This window comes from Schistocerca americana, chromosome 4, assembly GCF_021461395.2.
Source record: "Schistocerca americana isolate TAMUIC-IGC-003095 chromosome 4, iqSchAmer2.1, whole genome shotgun sequence".
In the NCBI taxonomy this organism is placed as follows: Eukaryota; Metazoa; Arthropoda; class Insecta; order Orthoptera; family Acrididae; genus Schistocerca; species Schistocerca americana.
This window is the reverse complement of record NC_060122.1, coordinates 479677413-479702693: the sequence shown is the minus strand read 5'-3', so window position 1 is coordinate 479702693 and position 25281 is coordinate 479677413. Positions and strand designations below refer to the sequence as shown.

The 25281-nt window shown below is 41.7% G+C and overlaps 1 protein-coding gene across 1 annotated transcript in view; it reads left to right on the top strand.

Moving 5' to 3' along the window:
• The window catches only part of LOC124613563 (major facilitator superfamily domain-containing protein 6), a 370141-nt gene that overhangs the window by 292094 nt on the left and 52766 nt on the right, over positions 1–25281 (top strand). The window contains exon 10 of the mRNA XM_047142277.1: positions 5684–5814. Within this exon, the coding sequence (XP_046998233.1) occupies positions 5684–5814 (131 nt within the window). The remainder of the gene's footprint in view (positions 1–5683; positions 5815–25281) is intronic.

Below are 25281 nucleotides of genomic sequence, written 5' to 3'. Positions count from 1 at the left end.
GCGACGAACGAGAATTTGCCTGTCCCCACGTAAAATCAGCGTAGCGGAACAGAAAACTCCGCTTAAGCCGCACAAAAAGGTATATTGTGATTCATTGTATTGGTATTGGAGCCGAGCTGTCTCTCTCCATTCGTTAGCATCATTCGTACCATCTCTGGTGGCGGGTCTGAATTGGAAAGTCCATAAACTGAAGGGAAAGCAACGAAATTTCTCACACAGCCAGGATAGCGTCGGTAGGCGGCTCTTTTTGATGTGCAGACAGAAAGGCAATTTTCTCGCTCAAGTTCACACACGGGAACGCTGTGACAACCACCAGCAGTGCACCTGTTGCAGCGGATTAGCGCCAGGAACTGGCCACAGCAACATTTCAGAAAACAAGACTTTTCCATAAAAACTGGCCACCTCACAGGAGGATGCCGTTCTCTGCTTTTGAGACAGTGAGAGCCTTCTGCTGAGCAAACGCTACACTCTTGTACAGCCAGAGTCACTCCCTTCCTGCAAGGAGTCCGATAGCTTCCCACTCCAAGCAAAAGTACCAAGCTCACAATATAAATTATCAAGTAATCGTAACAGAGCTGAAATAAAATCGTTAAGCGATGTGAGACAGCCATGTTACAGTTGTTTACACTCTTGATCAAAACATTCTCTATAGGCCCATTCCTTACTGATCTGCAATTCTCCTTTCGCAAATCCTTAAATACAGATAATTTCAATATGAAGCGATGCGATGAAGTCATGCTCATATTTCGCATTACGCTACACATATATTATAAGTTAAAAAACTTGGAACATACAAATACGTAATGGATTGCTATGTTTTCAATTACTTTTATTGTTTCGATAATTAATGTTAATGTGAAACTCCAAACAACAGTCCACAACAGTCAACACTCAATGGACATGGCCCACTATTTTGCTCGATAAAGAGATAGCTCTTCTTAGAAGTACCAAATCACTTAACGTAAGGCTTGGAAATACACACTCTAAGGAATGATCCATTTTACCCTTGACACAACTATGTCTGCACTACAAGAACAACATAAAACTCGAAAATGTCAAAATTCAAGGAGACGCACTTTGTTATTCTTTCATTCATTCATTCATTCACGTACCTCATTCCGTAAATCCCATAATGAAGGACAACCCTCAGGGATGTGGGACAAGTCAAGTTACACATTAAGAGGCAGAAACGGCCACTGCTGGTTACTTCTGTAAAGTATGCTAACAAAAGCTTATGATTAGCGCTAATCTACTCAACCTGACAATTTTGGTAATTACTTCTAGAATGCTTTGTACATCATTTTCTTCTACGTCGGCCCCACAGCCTCAATAAATTTGAAGAACGACATTTTTCCATCATAGTGGATATAATTTTTTTTGTTTTTCAGACAATAGGATTTATACACAGTCTGGTTGGAAAATAACGTTTACCAACTTTGTACGTGAATGGTAGAGATAAACAGCTAGTTTGAGAAACTTCACTACTCCTGCTCGTACACAAGTCTGCTATGGCTTTCATCTAACACTTCAAAAATATCATTTTTTGTTTTGATTTGCATAATACTCGTATGAGTTCATAAAAGCTGCTGGCTGTGTACTGGTTTTAAGCTTGTTTCATTATTCTTATGGCTGTGTTTGGACACTTTTTCTGTATGCTTGTATCATCAGGAAATATTACAGTTTTTGTAGAATCCCGCTGTGTCCCCAATAAATCATTTATATAGTCCGCCCCTGGCAGCTGAGTGGTCAGCGCGACGGAATGGTATACCTAACGGCATGGGTCGGAGATTTTCTACGCTCAGGGACTGGGTGTTGTCCTTATCATCATCATTTCATCCCCATCGACACGCAAGTCGCCGAAGTGGCGTCAACTCGAAAGACTTGCATCAGGCGAACGGTCTAAAGATTTTAAATAGCTGTGTAGTGCAGTAGCCACTGATACATGGAATATTTTGTGCATGTAGCCGCTTCCTCTTTCCTCGTATTACACCTTCAGTAATGTAAAAGTAACTTGTATGTATCTAGATGCGTCTGTTCAATTTCTGTGACTTAAAGATGACGTTCTGTCATGTATAGCACACCTGTAGGAATGCCTTCAGATTTTTCAGTGCCTCATATTGATATGAGAAGCTCAATTTGTTATATAGATGAATACATGATGTTTCTTACACACGTTTCTTGGTCTCTGTCAAGTGGAATACTGGTTTTAACTGAACTAGGTGAGTTAGGAGCAGCCGTAGAAAGAAGTCAAAGAAAAGAGGCATGTTGTATGGGAGAAGTATCAGCCTGCCTTGCACGGCGGCCTATCTGTCAGGAGCAGAACGCGGTTTTTCAGGTCCCTGACACTTCGGCTGCCTTGAATGACAGGTACGATTATATTGGAGTCACATTGCCCTGCGTTAACGAGTTGTTTTGCAGGAGTTACATGTATAGATGGCCACAGCTCGGAGAAGATGAGATGAATAGATGAGGGGATGGACAAAGAGTTGGCGGGGGAAGGGGGGGGGGGTATGGATACCCATATAGAAAACATTATTGGAAGCTATCAATGTGGATTCAGACGAGGAAAGTCAACTGTGAACCAGATATTTACTCTCCGTTAAATGGTAGAAAAGACCAACGCATTTAATGTTGGTGTGCACCATCTTTTCATTGATTTCAAATCTGCATATGACACAATAAATCGGACTAAACTTTATGAGGTAATGCGGGAATTTAGGGTGCTTGAGAAGTTGGTGTGTTTGGCAGAGATTACCCCAAGGCACTCCCAGTGCACTGCGCGAGTTCAGTCTAGGCTATCACCCCCGTTTCCCACACGAACTAGGCTAAGACAAGCGGATGGGCTTTCGTGCGTACTCTTCAATTTAGCACTCGAAAAAGTGGTGCGTGAATCGCATATCCAGACAAGAGGCACTACCTACTATAAGTCCGTACAACTGCTGTGATATGCCGATGATTTGGATCTAATGAGTAGAACATTTAGAGATCTACAAAGTACCTCCTCAGCTCTAAAACTAAGACACAAAAAATGGGCCTGAAAATTAATTAAGGGAAGACTAAGTATATGTATAATGATACAAATCAACGATTACAGCCCACAGTAACCCTTGATGGGATGACGTTTGAGCGAGTGGAATGTTTCAGTCATCTGAGCGCAAGATAGAAGCAAATGTCAGTACTTCGAGTAAAATTATGGCTCACATAAGTGCTTCTAATCGATGTTATTTTGGAATGCTGCGACATTTTAAATCCAAGCTTCTATCACGAAAGACTACGTACCGACTCTATACAACGCTGATACGCCCAGCACTTATCTATGGTTCATAAACATGGACGATTACAAAGCAGGGTGGAAGTAGACTGAGACCACACAAAAGAAGTATATTGAGGAGAATCTTTGGACCTGTGTATGAAAATTGGAGTAGGAGAAGGCGAAGGAATGACGTGCTTCATGACTGCTGTAAGGAGGATGATGTGGTCAAGTTCAAAAAGTTGTGTGGATTGAGATGGGATGGACATGTAATACGACTCGATGAGACAGATCCTGCAAAGAAAGCCTGCTGCACTGAACCTGTAGGAAGAAGAGCAAGAGGAGAAACGAGGTTGAGATGGAGTGATAAGTTTGTAGAAGATGCTGCACGAGGTGGTTGCCATAACTGGAGGTCTACAACGAAGTCCAGAGAAGAATGGCGTAAAATTACCTAGAAGGCCAATTCCCATCCTGGGATGTAGAGTCAGTGGAAGAAAGGGAAGGGATGGATAGGAGTAAAGGGGGAAGGTGAGGATAGGTAGAGAGAGCGGGCAGGAGGGGATCGACAGAAAGAGGGGAAAGGAGGGGAAGGACAGAGACAGGGGGAGATGGGTACGAGAAGGCGGAGGAGGAGAGGGTGAAGAGACAGAGAGAATTGGGAGGAAGAAATTGACAGATAAAGTTGGGAGGGTGAGATGGACAGAGAGAAGGAGGGAGGAAGAGGTGGATACAGAAATGGGGAATGATGTGTGTATAATATGCAGGCAGATATCTCTATTGGCGACTGATGACAGTATATTGAACAACATTACATCAGAATTTACTTCATTTACAGACTAATAATTGAACCTAGTACATTTTTAGGTTGGTTAGTATCTCAAATTAAATATGGCATAAGCAAGCCATAAATGTTTATTTTCCCCTGGACGGCAGGTAAGGTACTGAATTGTAGACATGTGACCTTAAAACGAATAGTCTATACTGCCAGGCATAAGCAACTTCAGGGCATAATTATGACAGTGCAGTGAACATCAGTTTGTAAATTATTTGATGTGTTTGTGGGAAGACAAATAGACGCAGAGAAAAATCACCTTGCTCACTGAAGTGGGAACATATTAGTGTATCAGTTATCACAATATCTGCACCCAGCGCTTGATTTATGACGGTTCTTGCTGGTACGCCTTACTGGTACCCCTGGCGAAAAAAGTGTTTAAATAACGTTTTAAAACGTCTAAATTTTAAAAAAAGCCTCCCAAAGGTCACAGTACAGGAGCCTTTATTTTTAGAAATGAAGCACTGTCTGTCCCTTTACCCCCAACATATACAGGAGAAGCTACAGGGAAAAGGCTAATATCCTGGTTTATATAAAATTGAATGTACTCAAGTATTTATGTATGTGTAGGTGTAAAGCATCTTCTCCTAAACGACTCCATCAGTTTCAATCCAATTTGCTTGCTATATGAGAAACAGCAGTGTCTTCTGTTTATTTACTAAGCGTCAACCTTCTGCAGGTCTTCTTGCATTTCGCTACAATTTTCTAACTTTGCGACTTCTCTGTATGCAGCAGCATCATTCGCGAAGAGCCTCAGGGTACTTCCGGCGTTATCCATATGGGTTTTCACGTGCACTGTGAAAAGTAATGGTCTTATAACACTCCTCGGAGTACAACTTTTACATATGAAGAATTTTCTCCACTTAAAGTAAGATATCATACACCAAAAAAGGATTTTATGGACTCTGAGAACCTCTGCACAGCTATGTAAGACTGAGTAAAGCGTTTATATAGTTTTTACGTAGCCTCTCGTTCTACAGATATTTAATTCTCGCAAAGCAAGATGTGGCACCCAGGATAACCTCGTCACTTGATGGACAGGTTGCCATTAGTTCCACATTATGCACTAGCTGCACCAAGTGCTGCACACCTTGGTCCAAAATCGGGCGATGTTCGCCGACTCTTACGATAACTATTTCACGCAACTGTATTGAACTATCTACCTCCATGTAAAGACCACTTCGCCATCGCGGTTAGCCTCATGGGAGGTCAGATAACAATGCCACGTAATAATCGTTTTTAATCAAACATGTAGAACTGAAAGTCGCTTATGGCACATGGAAAAAGAAACCAAAGACAGGGAAAATATTTGTAAGTGTGTTTAACAGATGAAACACATTTTATGTGACTTACAGAACTTGTAAGTATGTGAAAACAATGATAGAAATTGTGCTTTCCTTTCAAAGATGTGTCAGTCAAGTCACCACAAACACATTTTACACCAAAATAATGACAGGATTGTGTATCCTGAATTAACATGAGAGAATTTAATCGATTATCTTCTGATTTAACTTTTAATACCTAACGAAGCTTTCAAGTAACGTTAATTTTCAGAAGTACTGTACGTATTGTAGTCTAACGCAATATCTTCTACTTTCCAGGTACTCGTGCAACTTTCCGTGGTTATGGAATTATTTGCATCTTCGTGCTCGCTGCGTTCGTCTTTATTAACTTCTATCGCAAGGACTCTGGATTTGTTTCTGATCTGCCACCTACGGAAGATCCACATCAGGTACAGGTCTTTTTTAAGTTCAAAATTAAAGAAGTTCAATGATTCCACTGTTATTTCATAGATTTATTTTTTAAATTATTTTTAATACTTTTCATTTGTTTTTTTGTTTATTTATTTGGTGAACGTATTTCTAGACTCTTAGACTAAAGACCAAACCGTGTTCAGTAATAAAAAGATGACTTCACGATTCCTATTAGACTGACAGGGAAAAAAATTGCAACGCAAAAAAAAATTAATGGACAGTAATGAAATTTCTGGAATGGATTTGTTTGGGTAACATAATTAAGTACTTAATATTACAAGATCACAGTTTAATATAAACGCGAAATAAGCTACTGCAACTGTGAAATGCTGGCACATTGATAACCGGTTTAACAGCCAGAATCCTGAATGCAAGCATACAAACTTGCATGCATTGCGTCGCAAAGGTGCCGGATATCAGTTTGTGGGATGTTGCACTCGGTCGGTCAGTATAGGGAGGGTTAATGCTGGTTCTGTATGACGGTGATGGTGTCGTCCGATGACGTCCCATATGTGCTCGACTGGAGACAGATCTGGTGATCGAGCAGTCCAAGGCAGTATGTCGACACACTGTAGAGCTTTCGACTCCGTGAATGTAGAAGAGGGTATCAGTGATCATAAGTCAGTGGTTGCATCAATGACTACAAGTGTAATAAGAAATGCCATGAAAGGAAGGAAAATATATTTGCTTAACAAGAGTGATAGGGCACAAATCGCAGAATATCTGAGTGACCACCATCAAACGTTCATTTCTGAGGAAGAGGATGTGGAACAAAAATGGAAAAAATTCAGAAACATCGTCCAGTACGCCTTAGATAAGTTCGTACCGACTAAGGTCGAAACGAGGGGAAAGATCCACCGTGGTATAACAATCATGTACGAAAGGTACTACGGAAACAAAGAAAGCTTCATCATAGGTTTAAGAGTAGTCGAATCATAGCTGATAAGGAAAAGCTGAACGAAGCGAAAAATAGCGTAAAGAGAGCAATGAGAGAAGCATTCAACGAATTCGAACATAAAACATTGGCAAACAATCTAAACAAGAACCCTAAAAAGTTTTGGTCATATGTAAAATCGGTAAGCGGATCTAAATCCCCTATTCAGTCACTCGTTGACCACGATGGCACCGAAACAGAGGACGACCGAAGAAAGGCAGAAATACTGAATTCAGTGTTCCGAAACTGTTTCACTGCGGAAAATCGTAACACGGTCCCTGACTTCAGCCGTCGCACGGACGCCAAAATGGAAAATATTGAAATAAACGATATCGGAATTGAAAAACAACTGCTATCACTTAGTAGCGGAAAAGCATCCGGACCAGACGAGATACCCTTAAGATTCTACAGTAATTATGCTAACGAACTTGCCCCCTTTCTATCAGCAATTTATCGTAGATCGCTGGAAGAACGTAAAGTACCTAGCGACTGGAAGAAAGCGCAGGTCGTTCCCATTTTCAAGAAGGGTCATAAATCAGATGCGAATAATTATAGGCCTATTTCGCTTACGTCAATCTGTTGTAGAATAATGGAACATGTTTTGTGTTCTCGTATTATGACGTTCTTAGATAATACAAATCTCCTTCATCATAACCAACATGGATTCCGCAAACAGAGATCATGTGAAACTCAGCTCGCCCTATTTGCCCAAGAAATTCACAGTGCCGTAGACACTGGCGAGCAGATTGATGCCGTATTCCTGGACTTCAGGAAGGCATTTGATACGGTTCCGCACTTACGTTTAGTGAAAAAAATACGAGCTTACGGAATATCGGACCAGGTTTGTGATTGGATTCAGGATTTCCTAGAAGAAAGAACACAACGTGTCATTCTTAACGGTTCAAAATCTGCAGATGTAGAGGTAATTTCGGGAGTACCGCATGGAAGCGTGATAGGACCTTTATTGTTTACAATATACATAAATGACTTAGTTGACAACATCGGTAGCTCCGTGAGGCTATTTGCAGATGACACGGTTGTCTACAAGAAAGTAGCAACATCAGAAGACTCGTACGTACTCCAGGAGGACCTGCAGAGGATTAATGCATGGTGCGACAGCTGGCAGCTTTCCCTAAACGTAGATAAATGTAATATAATGCGCATACATAGGGGCAGAAATCCATTCCAGTACGATTATGCCATAGGTGGTAAATCATTGGAAGCGGTAACGATCGTAAAATACTTAGGAGTTACTATCCGGAGCGATCTGAAGTGGAATGATCACATAAAACAAATAGTGGGAAAAGCAGGCGCCAGGTTGAGATTCATAGGAAGAATTCTAAGAAAATGTGACTCATCGACGAAAGAAGTAGCTTACAAAACGCTTGTTCGTCCGATTCTTGAGTATTGCTCATCAGTATGGGACCCTTACCAGGTTGGATTAATAGAAGAGATAGACATGATCCAGCGAAAAGCAGCGCGATTCGTCATGGGGACATTTAGTCAGCGCGAGAGCGTTACGGAGATGCTGAACAAGCTCCAGTGGCGGACACTTCAAGAAAGGCGTTACGCAATACGGAGAGGTTTATTATCGAAATTACGAGAGAGCACATTCCGGGAAGAGATGGGCAACATATTACTACCGCCCACATATATCTCGCGTAATGATCACAACGAAAAGATCCGAGAAATTAGAGCAAATACGGAGACTTACAAGCAGTCGTTCTTCCCACGCACAATTCGTGAATGGAACAGGGAAGGGGGGGATCAGATAGTGGTACAATAAGTACCCTCCGCCACACACCGTAAGGTGGCTCGCGGAGTATAGATGTAGATGTAGATGTTGGGTTACAACAGCGATATGTGGGCGAGCGTTATCTTGTTGGAAAACACCCCCCGAAATGCTCTTCATCAGTGGTAGCACAACAGGTCGAATCACCAGACTGACGTAAAAACTTGCAGTCAAGGGGATAACCGCGAGAGGCTCCTGCTCTCACATGAAAACGCACCCCAGACGATAACTCCAGGTGTAGTCCAGTACATCTAGCATGAAGGCAGGTTGGTCGCAGCCTTCAACTGGCGTCCTTCCAACCAACAGACGGCCATAACCGGCACCGAGGCAGAACCAGCTTTCGTCAGAAAACACAACACACCTCCACCCCGCCTTCCAATGAGCTGTCGCTTGACATCACTGAACTCGCCAATGGCGTTGGATTGGGGTCAGTGGAACGCATGTTACAAGGTATCTGGCTCGGAACTGTCCTTGAAGTAACCGATTTGTAACACTTTGTTGTCACTATGGTGCCAACTGCTGCTCATATTGCTGCTGCAGATGCGGTACGATGCGTCAGAGCCCCACGACGAAGACAATGGTCGTCCGTCTCGGTAGTGCCACGTGGCCGTCCAGGGCCTAGTCTTGTTGTGACGGTACATTTTCGTGACCACCGCTGCCAGTAATCATGTACAATGACTACATTCCTGCCAAGTCTTTCCTAAATATCACAGTAGTAACATATAGCTTCAAGAAGCCGTATTACACAAACTCTTTCAAACTCCGTGAGGTGCTGACAACGGCGCCTTTGTCGCCTTAAAGGCATTCTTGACTAACATTAACTTACCACGTCTAATCTGAAAGGTAACTAACGCTCACGACCGTTACAGCATGTATATAAAGCAAAACTGACTTGTGTCCTCATTTTAGGATTCGTACCGGATAGGATTGCTGGAGAAAATAGAAAATATCGAAGGAAGACCACCATGTTTCATTAAAGGTTCATTTACGAAGCCCGAGAGCCAGTGCTCCAAGAGAGGTGTTCTGAAGTCCCAGAGTTACTTACGAATTACTCTGTACACTCCTATCAAGTCGCACGGGCTTGACATATTTGCGAGAAGAATGCACAGAGATCAGAAAATGCTGATACAAACATCATTAGTATTAAGTATTTACCAAAAACATTATGCAATTGGCCCAAAATTTAAACAAAGTCTTTCATACGTAGAAACACGCCTACCAGTTTTCGTTTACGTCACACTATTCGTTCTTGGTGTTACTTTTTTTTTCATCAATGTATAACGTAATTTACTGTCCTGGTTTATGACTTTCTCTAACCATTCTTCCTTTCAATATCATAATACTTTTGGTAAGTGCTTGACGCTTAAGATTTTCGTATCAGCATTCCCCTGTCTCTGTGCATTCTTCTAGCAAATGTATCAAGCCAGTGCAACTTGATAGGATTATATAGGGTTATTCGTAAGTAACTTTGGGATTTCTGAAGACAACTAAGCGGAAACACAAGACATACAGAAAAATGACAAACATCAGTGGATATAGCGTCTCTCCAAGTTTCGATTTGTAATATGCGTCACAGCGTAGTTTCAAAGCGTACCACTAGGGACAGACGTGTCAGAACATGTAGAGAGGACTTCAAAGGCGCAGCAGCTACCTAGTAGCGGTGACTCAGTGAACTGAACTGCGTATACATATTGACAGTTGCTGCGTCGCGAAAGGTACCCACATTTAGACCTGTAATGTGATTTAAGAAGTCGAGAGAGTCTCTGTCCACTGATATCTATCTATTTTCTGTCTGTCTTATATTTTCCACCCCATTTTCTTCTGAAACCCTGAGGTACTTCCGAATACCGCTTTATGTTTCAGTAGCTTATCATGTACAGCATACTCATTTCTTCTTTTATTCAGTTCCGTAAATCAGGTGGTTACGAATGCAACTACAGAAAGGCACAGCTTTTTGTCTGTACCATAAATACGTCGAATGTAAGCATAAGCTAGATTCCAATTTAGTAAATGAGTAACTCCACTCCTTAATCGTGTAGAGCAGACTAAAGTTGTTTAAATCGCCGCTGTGGTGACAGCTGAGACGTAAAAACCATTAGTTCTGATATTAGAAAATACTATACACAATTCAACCTTCGCACACTTTTGTAGGCTAGAATTCACACCAGAAGATGTATGCCACCTACACTCAAGCCCCAGAACGATAGTCAATGTTTCGAGAGAGCTCAAGAATACAATTAACACAAACGATTTTCAAAAATCGCACCGGCACCTTCAGTGCAGATGATATTCGTAGAAAAACATTGTGAACTGCCTTTCTGATTGGATCTTCACATTTTAAACTGATATCAACAGTATCCATTATACAGGGAGTTCATTTTAACTGAAGACGTTGAAATATCTCGACAACTACACATCGGATCAAAAAAGGTATGATTTCAGTTTGTTTGTTACGGAGAGGGACATCCAACAATACCACACTCGACCCGCCACCCACCTCTCTATGCGTGGAGGGGAATTTGAAGTATTCAATGGGAACCTTCGTTTTCTATTGAAGATTATAACTCTACGGCAAAATCTACATACGTTTTGTTCGAAGCATTTTCTTCCTTTCGCCACAGACGGCGCTGTAATCGGAGGAATAGAAATGGGTACAAGATCGTAATTTCCGACATGTTATTCAATGGCCTATGAATATTCAACGGCACGTGGAACCCCACCTCCGTGCTTGGAGTTAGGACAGGCCAGTATTTCATGAGTTCTAATTGGAAACCCCATTCGCAACGTTGTAATCCTCCGACATATCGAACAGGGGGCTACTCCACACGCCAGTCTGGCAGTCTAACAAACTACGACGTATCATAACAGGCAGTACACTGCGACCAGAGCTCACGTAACGTGCAGACGTGGAACAGACAGCGGCTCTAAACATTACAATACTTGCACAGTGTTTATTGCCTGCACAGCTACCTGTCCCCACATGGAGAACAGACGCGCAGTTGGACGGTGAATGCTGCAACCACAGAAGAAGAAACTGAAATAATCCTGATTTACGGAGAATGTAAGAGAATTGTTGAGGCTGCTGCTGCCTTGTGTGCCGAGCGTTTTCCAAAGAAAGCTCGCTCTTTTTCGTTTTTTTACAAGGTTGTGAACGCCTTTACGTCTGATGGCAGCATACAGAGCGGCAAAAAACCCACGAATAAGCGCCCGTCAATTACACCGCGATTCCGGTATGCCGTAGGTAGTATTGTCACAATACAGTACTTCGTTGTCGTAAGTATCATCCATACCATGTGTCACTGCATCAAGAACTTTATAGCGCAGATTTCCATACACGGATAGTGTTCTATGAATGAGCACGTCAACAAATGGAAACGACCCCCACGTTTTTTGCCGAGATACTATTTTCCAACGAGTCTACATTCACAAACCATGATAGCGTTAACCGGCATAACATGCATTACTGAAGTGTAGACGGTCCCCATTGGTTACAGCAAAGTGACTATCAACGACCTTGGTCAGTTAACGTATGGTGTAGCATTATGGGGAATAGACTCATTGGTCCGTGTTTTATCGACGGCACATTGAATGCACGCAAATACTGAAGCTTTTGGAATAAAAACTACCGGCACTACTGCAGGGCCCGCATCCCGTGGTCGTGCGGTAGCGTTCTCGCTTCCCACGCCCGGGTTCCCGGGTTCGATTCCCGGCGGGGTCAGGGATTTTCTCTGCCTCGTGATGGCTGGGTGTTGTGTGCTGTCCTTAGGTTAGTTAGGTTTAATTAGTTCTAAGTTCTAGGCGACTGATGACCTCAGCAGTTGAGTCGCATAGTGCTCAGAGCCACTACTGCAGGATGTGGCCCTGGACGTTAGAAAATGTATGTGGTTTCAACATGACGACTGTCCAGCACATTACGCAATTGAAGCACAGGAGGTACGAGGGCTATCCACAAAGTACATTACGTTTTGAAATTAAAAATAAGTAAAGTATTGGAATTTTTTTAAAATTATATACAGATTAAAGCCACACTTAAATACTACTTTTCTACATAGTTGCCATTTAAATTAAGGCACTTATCGTAGCGATGGACGAGCTTGGAAATTCCTTCGTCGTAAAATTCGGCCGCCTGCGCCTTCAACGATGTGGTTACCTCTTCTTGAAGCTGTGCGTCATCATCGAAGCGCTGCATAGCCAACCACTTCTTCGTTGCTGGGAATAAGTGGAAGTCGCTCGGTGCCAGGTCGGGACTTACGGCGGATGAGGAAACAACTCCCACTTAAAAGATTCGAGAACTTCACGAGTGGCATTTGCCGTGTAGGCCCGGGCGTTTTCGTGAATCAGCAAGATCTTTGAGCCCAATTTTCCCCTGCGCTTGTTTTGTACTGTTCTTCTGAGGTTGTGCAGAGTATGGCAATATCTTTGAGAGTTTATTGTAGTGCCTCTTTCCAGGAAATCCACAAAAATCACACCTTTTCTGTCCCAAAAGACAGTCACCACGTGGCTGAAGGCGCAGGCGGCCGAATTTTACGACGAAGGAATTTCCAAGCTCGTCCATCGCTACGATAAGTGCCTTAATTTAAATGGCAACTATGTAGAAAAGTAGTATTTAAGTGTGGCTTTCATCTGTATATAATAAAACCATTTTCCAATACATTATTTATTTTTAATTCCAAAACGTAATATACTTTGTGGATAGCCCTCGTATTAGACCGTGTTTAGAAAGGTCGGAGGATCGGCAGAGGTGGCCCTGTTAATTGGTCCGTTAGGTCACCGGATTTGACGTCGCCGGATTTCTTTCTGTACGGATATTTAAAAGGTAAGGTGTACCAGCGAGTGCCAACAGGTCGTAAAGACATGGTCGACCGCATCAGAAACGCCTGTGCTGACATTCACACAGGTATGCTTCTGTCCTGTGTACGGACACTTGAAAAGTGGATCACTAAGTGTATTGAAGTTGGCGGCTCAATATTTGAACACTTACTCTAACTGCAAAAGAAGAGTAGCGTTCTCCTCGAGCCACTGCCACAAACCATCGGAGGAATACAACGTTGCGAATGGGATTCCCAATTAGAAGTTATGAAATACTGGCCTGTCCTAGCCTCGCAGCATGGAGGTGAGATCCCATGAGCCATTGAGTAGCATCCCGGAAATTACGATTGTCTACCCATTTCTATTCCTCTGATTACAGCGCCATTTGCGGCGAAACGAAGAGAATGATTCAGACCAAATGTATGTAGATTTTGCCGTAGAATCGTAACCTTCAATAAAAAAACGGGGGTTCTCATTGAAGATTTCAAAGTTGCCAACCTCCCTTTCCCCGCCACCCACTCATGGGGGTTGGGTGTGGTATCGCTGGATGTCCCCCTCCGACTCAAAAAAATTGGAATTATAACTTTTTTGATCCGATGTATAATTTTCGAGATATTTCAACGTCTTCAGTTAAAATGAACACCACGGATATAAATAGTTTTTCATCTTCTTCTATAAACTTAAGTCTTTAATATCATATGCATAAAGTAAACGGTTTTAGCTCTGAATACCTAAAGAGCCAGATCTTGTCTGTACTACCAATCACGAAAATCGCTATTGAGATATTTCTAATCAAACATATCAGAATAACACGGAAGAGTCCAACGCACGTCACATCTATGTGACCAAAGAAAATAACCTCTATTTGTTCGAGCAATTTATTTTGCACAACAATGAAAGTACGAGGCAATATCGGAAAGTAACGCACAATAATTTTACTTTGAAAAACTGTAACAAGTAACGAAACAAAAAATCACAAATTAACTTAAATCTTTTACCTACTTTTCTACATAGTCACCAACGTTCTCAACACATTTCCCCCGTCATGGTAGCGGTTTCAATATGCCCTGTTTGTAGAAGTCCATTTGACTGGAGGACAGCCATCTGAGGACTGCTGATTTCACTTCCGCATCCGTCGCGAATCGTTGGCCGGCCAGAAATTTCTTCATGGGACCAAACAGATGAGAGTCCGACAGTGTAAGGTCCGGACTGAATGGTGGATGCTGGAGCACCTCCCACCCAAATTCGGGGATTTTCTCATGACAAGAGCAGCAACATGGGAGCGAGCATTGTCATGAACAAATTTGGTACCGTCAATGTTAATGTTGTAGCGTTTGTAAAGAAGGGCACGACGCAACTTAATCAAAGTTTAATGTAGGCTGCAGCATTCACAGTGGTCCCGTGCTCTGCAAAGTCCACCAATAACACATCATGCATATCCCAGGATTTTGTCACAGGCACGTAATTCAGAGTCACTGTGAATTTTTTTCGTACTGGGGAAACAGCATATTTCCAGTCCATCGACGCCTGCTTGGTTTCGGGTGTGTTGTTTTTTCAGGTAATAAAATGAAAACACACTGCAATCAAATGGAATACAGCAGCAATTAGGCCTACTTCACGATAACTGTGACAGAATACTCGTGTTTCGAAATACTACCCCCAGGGAGCAGTTGTGCAAGGAAAGTGGCGCAACAGAGTACAACCAAGTTGAACTTTTTGTGGTGTGACAAGAGTTGTGTCTCATAAGTCGCGCCACAGAAAACTGAAAGTTCATACATGCGACTGCAGTATGCCACTAGCCGTGGCAATACTGTTGATATGTGTGTGAACCTGGCTTCAGTACACGAAACAAGGAGTTTGTGCCACCTTGAGGATAAAAAATGTCATAATCGAGATATAGCTAGAGAGATCTATGGACTGAAATCACAGCTTTGTTAAAAACCACAACTAGCAAAAGTCTTAATTGGAAATTTTAGTTGTAAATTACAATCTCAAAATATAATTTTTTTCAAGCGAGAAGGGTGTCTATCTTATGCTTAAAGTTACTGTAGTGGATCATTTTTGGGTTTTGGTATGTGGGCATTAGATGTTCAAGAATTATTATTATTGCTTAACCCTGAAATGCTTCCCATATTTAATACTACAAAAATACACTCCTGGAAATTGAAATAAGAACACCGTGAATTCATTGTCCCAGGAAGGGGAAACTTTATTGACACATTCCTGGGGTCAGATACATCACATGATCACACTGACAGAACCACAGGCACATAGACACAGGCAACAGAGCATGCACAATGTCGGCACTAGTACAGTGTATATATCCACCTTTCGCAGCAATGCAGGCTGCTATTCTCCCATGGAGACGATCGTAGAGATGCTGGATGTAGTCCTGTGGAACGGTGTGCCATGCCATTTTCACCTGGCGCCTCAGTTGGACCAGCGTTCGTGCTGGACGTGCAGACCGCATGAGACGACACTTCATCCAGTCCCAAACATGCTCAATGGGGGACAGATCCGGAGATCTTGCTGGTCAGGGTAGTTGACTTACACCTTCTAGAGCACGTTGGGTGGCACAGGATACATGCGGACGTGCATTGTCCTGTTGGAACAGCAAGTTCCCTTGCCGGTCTAGGAATGGTAGAACGATGGGTTCGATGACAGTTTGGATGTACCGTGCACTATTCAGTGTCCCCTCGATGATCACCAGTGGTGTACGGCCAGTGTAGGAGATTGCTCCCCACACCATGATGCCAGGTGTTGGCCCTGTGTGCCTCGGTCGTATGCAGTCCTGATTGTGGCGCTCACCTGCACGGCGCCAAACACGCATACGACCATCATTGGCACCAAGGCAGAAGCGACTCTCATCGCTGAAGACGACACGTCTCCATTCGTCCCTCCATTCACGCCTGTCGCGACACCACTGGAGGCGGGCTGCACGATGTTGGGGCGTGAGCGGAAGACGGCCTAACGGTGTGCGGGACCGTAGCCCAGCTTCATGGAGACGGTTGCGAATGGTCCTCGCCGATACCCCAGGAGCAACAGTGTCCCTAATTTGCTGGGAAGTGGCGGTGTGGTCCCCTACGGCACTGCGTAGGATCTTATGGTCTTGGCGTGCATCCGTGCGTCGCTGCGGTCTGGTCCCGGGTCGACGGGCACGTGCTCCTTCCGCCGACCACTGGCGACAACATCGATGTACTGTGGAGACCTCACGCCCCACGTGTTGAGCAATTCGGCAGTACGTCCACCCGGCCTCCCGCATGCCCACTATACGCCCTCGCTCAAAGTCCGTCAACTGCACATACGGTTCACGTCCACGCTGTCGCGGCATGCTACCAGTGTTAAAGACTGCGATGGAGCTCCGTACGCCACGGCAAACTGGCTGACACTGACGGCGGCGGTGCACAAATGCTGCGCAGCTAGCGCCATTCGACGGCCAACACCGCGGTTCCTGGTGTGTCCGCTGTGCCGTGCGTGTGATCATTGCTTGTACAGCCCTCTCGCAGTGTCCGGAGCAAGTATGGTGGGTCTGACACACCGGTGTCAATGTGTTCTTTTTTCCATTTCCAGGAGTGTAGTAACCTGGAGTACAAATGTACTCCATAAGAAAAAGACATAATTTTTGTTTTTCATAAATACATATTTTAAATTAGCACATAAAACTTAAAGCACATTGTCTTTTATATATAGAACGACTGTCGATAAAAAAAAGAAATTGATTCACTCACAGATAGGGCATATTTGCTTTCAATGTGTCATGTGTGTCTACTGATGACAAAGGCCTTCATGGCCGAAAGCTATGAGTGTGTGAATCTTTTTATTGTGCCTATCACGACTCAATATCTCCGCTATATGGTGAGTAGCAACGTTCCTTGTCTGGTATTGTTACATTCCATCCTGGATTTTCCATTGTTTAATAGAAAGTTTCTCTTTTCATCTCATATTTTCGTGGAGCTTGTCTGATTATTCCAGTATCAGAGGACGGAGCTTATAGTATTTGCCATGTTCTTTCGTGACAGGTATAGTTCCTTCACATGCATTCAATAGCCTTTTGGTAGCAAAACTTGCACTGCAACCCTCATCTCCAAGTACTGAGCTGTTGTGGCATCCATTTCGCTTACGAAGGTTAAAATACAGGTTGAATTTTTTTTAAAAATCATTCATTTAAAAAAAATCATAACTCATGTTATTTGAGATATGTGCATGAACATTGTAGTGTTGGAAAGAGTAAACTCTTTAGTTTTACATGAATCCCACTAGGTAGCACAGTGGCATCTGGAAGTGTGGGAATTTTTAAATCAAAGTAATACTGAATGATGGATTGGTCACATTGGACCAAATGATTTGGCCTTACAAACTGGCCTCCAAGGGCACCAGACCTTACTTTATGTCATTATTTATTGTGGGGGTTTATAAAAGACTCTGCTTCTGTGCCTTCATTACTGGCAGCAATGAATGAACTGAGACATTGCATAACAGAATCTGTGGAAGCTGTAACTCAAGACATGCTATCTGCAGTGTAGGAACAATTTGAATACCGCATTGTCATATGCCGTGAATCTCAAGGGGATCATATTAAATACCTATGAAAAGGTATGAAAGAAAAACATTTTGAGTTTCCTGTACATCAAAAAACAAAATTAGTTTCAGAAATATAGACGTGCCAAATCAGATGATTTTGCTTGTTACACCCTATATTGTAGCTGCCTTGACTGAATAGATTCTAGCATAACCTAACCTAGCCTCCTTTATCCCACCAAAAACTGTGGATTATGGAGAGATCAGATACACTGCAACAAAGCTATCGGCCATTGTTATCAGGCAAACTCCAGCAATGGTGTCTGGCAACCATTGTCTGTGCCACTGCGAATGTGCCACAGATCATCTGATGTGGTCTGCCCAATGAGGTCTCGAGGCAGAATCCAGACAGCCATATGTAGCACTTAATTTTTCTTAGTTAGCTCTTGGTTTCTGTGGAGAACACAGTTGGGCACAAATCATGCTTCTCTTTTGTTGACAGAGAAGAGGATCATAACTGTGAAAGATCATGACATGCAGCTCCTTGTTTTAGATGTAAATTCTGAGCAGATTATCAAGACTGCTAAGTCTGAGTACAGGAGAGTAGTCAGTCAACCAAAAATTGAGTGTTTTAGAAAACTGCTCAAAGATATGAACTGGAAAGATGTTTATAGTGCCCATGACATGAATGAAAAATATAATACATTCATGAACAATGTCAGTACCATGTTTGAAAACTGTTTTCCTCTAAAAGTTACTCAAATTAAACAGAAGTCTATAATAAAACCATAGATTACACAAGGAATAAAGATTTCTTGTAAAACGAAAAGGAAAATGTATCTGTCAACCAAGAATAACTCCAATACTGATGATTTAGCTAAATACAAGGAATACTGTAAAATATTTAAAAAGGTAATTCAGACATCTAAACAAATGCACTACAAGAAGAAGATAGCAATGTCAGGGAACAAAATAAAAACAATATGGGATATAGTGAAAGAGGAGACTGGTAGAACCAGAAAGGAACAGGAGCAAATATCATTAAGGGTAGATGACACATTAGTAACCGATGGGCATAGTGTGGCAAATCTATTTAACAAGTACTTTATATCCGTTACTGATAGAATGGGATTGTCAGGATCAGTAAATAATGCCCTTGAATATCTGAAACTAGCCTTTACAAACAGCTTCAGCAACATGAATATGTCACTCACTTCACCAAAAGAAATAACTTCCATGATAAAATCTTTGAAAACAAATCATTCTAGTGGTTACGATTAAATACCAACAAAGTTAATTAAGGCATGTTCTTGTGAGTTTAGTACAATTCTAAGTTACTTGTGTAACCAGTCAATTATAACTGGAACATTTCCTGACTGGCTAAAATATGCAGATGTTAAGCCTCTATTCAAGAAAGGGGATAAAGAGATACCATCGGACTACAGACCAATTTCACTTTTGCCAGCATTCTCAAAAATTTTAGAAAAAGTAATGTACAGGCAGCTGCTCAACCATCTGACCACAAATAACATATTATCAAGAACACAGTTTGGATTTCTGAAGGGTTCTGATATTGAGAAGGCTATTTACACCTACAGTGAAAATGTACTTAATTCATTAAATAACAAATTACAAGCAGCAGGTATTTTCTGTGATTTGCCAAAGGCATTTGATTGTGTGAACCACAACATCCTTTTAAATAAATTAGAATTCTATGGTGTCACGTGCAGTGCTGCAGAATGGTTCAAGTCATACCTATCTAACAGGCAACAAAGGGTGTCAGTACAAGGGACTAGTGAATTAAGTCATCAGTCATCATCAGAATGGGAAGAAATTACATGTGGTGTCCCACAAGGATCCATCTTAGGGCCATTGCTTTTTCTTGTGTACATTAATGATCTCTCATCAGTTACACTGCCAGAAGCAGAGTTCGTTTTGTTTGCAGATGACACAAGTATTGCAATAAATAGTATGTCCAGTGTAGTTCTAGAAATATCTGCTAATGATATTTTCATGGATATTAATAAATGGTTTAAAGCCAACTCATTGACATTGAACTTTGAAAAGATTCACTACATGCAATTCAGAACCTGTAAGAGGTTTCCACCCAGCATATGCATAAAGTATGAAGAAGAGCAGATAGAAGAGGTTGACAGTCTTAAATTCCTGGGATTACAACTTGAGAATAAATTCGGTTGGGAGGAGCACACCACAGAACTGCAGAAACACCTTAACAAATCTGTATTTGCAATTCGAGTGTTAGCAGACATAGGCGACATAAAAATGAAAAAGCTTGCATACTTTGCCTACTTTCATTCCATAATGTCATATGGTATAGTATTTTGGGGTAACTCTTCAAGTCAAACAAAAGTTTTCAGAGTCCAAAAGCGTGTAATACGTATTATTTGTGGAGTAAATTCACAGACGTCATGTAGAAACCTCTTCAAAGAACTGGGTATACTAACTACTGCCTCTCAGTATATTTACTCCTTAATGAAATTTGTCCTAAATAATATATCTCTTTTTCCAACAAACAGCTCAGTTCATACATACAATACCAGGAAAAAAAATGATCTTCACAAAGACTTAAAAGCACTTACTTTAGTTCAAAAAGGGGTCCACTACTCAGGAACAATCATCTTCAATAATTTTCCAGCAAACATAAAAAATTTAGTTACAAATAAAGATCAATTTAAAAGGAGCCTGAAAGACTTACTAGTGGCCAACTCCTTCTACTCCATTGACGAATTTTTTAATAGAAATAAATGATGTATTGTGTATATTCATACCATTAGTATTGTTATTTCAGCTACAAAAAAAAAAAAAAAAAAAAAAAAAAAATTTGCTGGGGAATCAACTATGACACTTTCATTACATTGCCACTGCTGTATTGTGAAGCAGGACAGTGTCATGAGAGAAACATCCTGGAGGAAGATGGGCTGCCACTTTAAGATTTTTCACTACTGCACAGAGCTATGTACAGTAGATTTAAAATAAGTTACAACAGCACTGCAGTTTCTTTGCAGGTACATTCAGAAATAATCCATGAAAATTTTAAATATCATTTGTGCTAATACTGCTCAATGTACATTTTATATACTTTTATCTGCTCTCTTTTATGTGCAGTCCTCATACTGTCTAATTTCTATTAATCTGTAGCTGCAGCAGTGTCAAGCTACCTTCATTTTTGCTGTTAGCTTATTGGTTGCTTGATTCCGAGTACTCTTATTCCAGTTATAACTATCTGATGGATTCCACAATCAAGGGAGGTCTTTATAGAGTACCAACAACTCCTCTATCTGAAACGCCACCATTGTCAAGTGCTCACTCACAATGTTCTTGCTAGAAAGCTCACAGCATAGCATGAGTTTACGAGTTCTCCAAGTTGACATTGCTACCAACAGCCTGATCCTGATCTGGTCAAATGTCCAGGTATTCTGATGGGACAGCTACATCATTCTCTCACAAGGAACTGCTTGAGCACATGGTCAAAGTTCAATCTTCAGTAAGGGTCATTTGAAAGGGCTGTGTTAACAATTATGACAGGAAAAAATATTAGCTGCTTATGACTCACCATGTGCATCAGGAGGGCAACAAACAATGTGTCCATGAAGTGCACAGATCAACCTTCTATGGGATGTATGTATTACACTTCACAAAATGAGCATTGAGGACATACAAGAAATGTTCACAACACCCCATTAACTTTGCACCATGAACACTGAAGTAAAAGTGGCATTGCACAGTGATCAGAAATGTTTGTACCATCAAGATCAAAGGTGAACTCCTTGGAAGTTACAAACCTTGCAGGACATTCAACTAGGTATCCACTCTTAAAGAATGCATATAAAACCATATTGATGCAATGGGGTGATAAGAACTAATGGAATGCGGCAGCATGCAACGAAATGCGAAACAGTCTGTCATGGAGCTTATCATGAAACTGGGTATCCTTTATGGCTTATCTGCAATAGTGCACTAATATGTTTTGTAAATACAGAAAAACAAACATCCAGAGGCTGAATTTGTCCACTGGTTCCAGGTGGTATGAACTGCAATGTCACACACTTTTTGGGAAAGATAGTTCACACTAAAGGAGTGTGATTTTTATATCCTGACCAGGAATCAAGCAAAAGCATGTTATTTTGACCATTGCTGGCCAAAATCAGTGCTCATTCCATAGTTGTAGTTCTCTTACACCCATTTTCCCACTCTTGCTTGCTGCCACTTAAATATTCCCTACTGCCCCTAAGATCACATACATGAGAAAGAATCGTAGGAGGCAGAACACCTCCAACTTCTTGCAGCACAATAAAGAATTTTACAGCTAATTTATCTTCAGCTTAAGAGCTGGCGTAATTGTATACAATGCAGTAATACATTGATGTTAGTTGATCTTGATATGACTCTCTTGGTACCTCTAATTTCCAGGTACTTTTTATATGCATGTCCTCTTCAAATCCTGATTGGTCAGAATCAAAAACAAATTCCTTACTGAATGATGGGTTAAGTATGTTTATGTCATCTACATATTTCAGACAGGTTCCGCATTTTGCTGTGCATCATCAAGTTGATGTTTTGTTTGAAATTTCATTATCTTACATCTTTCCAATTTTGTAGCATTGTCTGAAGTTAGGCAACCATCCACTGCTTCCTTAGAGATGACTGTAATCTATGTCAAGCACAATTTGATGCACCAATATTATGAAAAGGAAAAATGCTACTCACCATATAGAGGAGATACTGACTCACAGATAGGCACAACAAAAAGCCTGTCACAATATAAGCTTTTGGCTGACAAGGCCTTTGTTGCAAATAGACAACAGGCACACAAATGCAACTCTCACACACATGACTGTAGCCTCTCGCAGCTGAAGCCACATTGTGAGCAACACCAGCAGTGCATGATGAGAGTGGCAACTGGGTGGAGTTAAGAAGGAGGCTGGGGTTTGGAGGTGGAGGGATAGCAGGGTGGGGGCAGGGGACAGTGAAGTGCTGCTGAGGTATGTGCAAGGCTGAGGTGCAGAGAGGGTTGGGCAGTTAGGTGCAGTCAGGAGGTTAGAAGGAGGGCAGGGGAGAGGTGGAGGTTGGGGGGGGGGGGGGGGGGGACGGGTATCAGAAAAGGAGAAAAGTAAAAAGACTGGGCGCGTTGGTGAAATGAGGGCTGTGTAGTGCTGGAATGGAAACAGGGAAGGTGCTGGATTGGTTGGTCATTTTTCTCACCCATCCAGCCCCTTTCCTATTTCCATTCCAGAGGGATAGTGGGGTAGGAGCAGGGAACAGTGAAGTGCTGCTGGGGAGCACACAAGGATGAGGTGGAGAGAGGGTAGGGGAGCTAGGTGCAACTGGGAGGTTAGATGGAGGGCAGGGGAGTACCTTACCCCGACCCAGTTTCTACTCCCATCATCCACTGCTGCTTTTGCTCACAGTGTGGCTTCAGCAGGGACAGGCTACAGTCATGTGTGTGTGAGTTGCGTTTGCTTTTTGTGTGTGTGTGTGTGTGTGTGTGTGTGTGTGTGTGTGTGTGTGTGTGTGTGTGTGTGTGTGTGTGTGTGTGCGGGCGCGTGCGTGCGTGCGTGCGGGTTGTCCTATATTTTCAATTGTTTGGAATATGATTTGCATAACGTAGTAGGTGAATATTGTGCACATTCTGTAAATTGTATAGAGCATACTAGAACAGCTTTTGTAACAAGTGCATGTTGTCCTCCCTTGAATATCCATGGTTTTTGTGTGCACTACACAGTCATATGGTTGTGGACCTATTTGGTATCTTTTCATAATTGTTTTTTTACTATGGTGCAAAATTATCTTCCGTGTAAATAATTGTGTTTCATACTTGCCACAAATGGCATACACAATTGTGTGCAGAAAATGAATCAAGATGTTGAAGAGGCTAATCAAGAAACAGCTCCGTATTTTGAAACAACTGACAACCTATCTTTCCCACAGCACACTATAGTGGTAGCATTTAGGCTCTGAGGCCCCCATGACTACAGTATGCATAGATACAATGTGATACTGCCCCCATGGCAGAACTACCAAAACTTCGCCCTTTCCTCCCTAATCTCCCCTGGTAAATGAACATTTTTATAGTTTCTTATATGCGTACATTGAAAATTTACTAAGTGGGGTTAATAACATTCAAGCAGAATTGAGAAATATTACTTAAATGAACTACATTGAATAAAATATTGCACACAATAAGTTAAATGTATTATTATAGCAAGTAAGTGGGTAACAAAAACTGACAACAGCCTTGAGAGTGGTGTTCTGATCCCATACCTCTTCATACAACATCTAGTGATGCCATCGGTGCAGGATGACACAGTAACTGGTCAGTATCCATGGGCCCACCATCGTCTGTAGATGTGGTATTATAGCAAATAAATTACAAGTTATGTAACCTTTCTAAAACATTGTAAGTAAAACAAAATCTATAACTTACTATTTTTGACAACTACACTCCATTGTCTTTAGTAAGATATATAATAAACAACTGATTTTATTAGTTCCTGATAGATTTTTTAACAGTGCTTAATTTGCAAATTATGGTTAACAGTAATAGGCTATGATTAACAATTCAGAAACTTTCCCTTTCCAGGAATTTTACTTAACATTGCCTTGCTTTGGGCAAAGTATGAATACCTTCTGAAATTGAACCTCTGGTAGTTCTGATACTTACTTCAGTCTTTCCAGGCCCTCACTCTGCTTGACTGAAGTGAAAATACCTTAACATACTGTTTACATTACAACATGGAACATTTGTTAAGGTAATAGATTCACTGTAGGAGATCAGGATTTAAGGTCTCTTCTGCCCAGCAAACTTTATGTTTTCTATGGTTCTTCTCACTATGCCGACTGCTTCTCCCATCATACGCAGTTGCTTGTAGTCTGGGCTTGGCAGCCAAAGACAGTGGTCATATGTGTGTGAGATGCATTTGCATAAACATTTGTGTGTACACTGTCTAATTCAGAAGAAGCTTACTTGTTTAGGAGTCTTTTTGTTGTGCCTGTCTGCAGCTCAACACCCCCAATATATGGTACAATTTGTCATTATATCAAGTAATGCATACTGTTTGCTAATAGGACACCATCCATTAGATTATAACAATATATGCTTGTAGGGAATGTTTAACTAGAAACCTCTGCCTTTGCGTCTTACTGCCTAACGATACAGGAACATACTGTCTGATCATGTGTATTTGTTTGTTCACTGTGAAGACCCCAATGACAACCTTAACTTTCAGTAAGGCAATGAACCATCTCATTACTCTCAAAGGTACTTGTATGCCTTGAGCTACTGGCAGCACTAATGGAAGTGCAATTACTGTACTGCTTCTGCACTGTAGCACAGTATGGCATTACTAAGTCAGTTTTATAAACAATCATTGC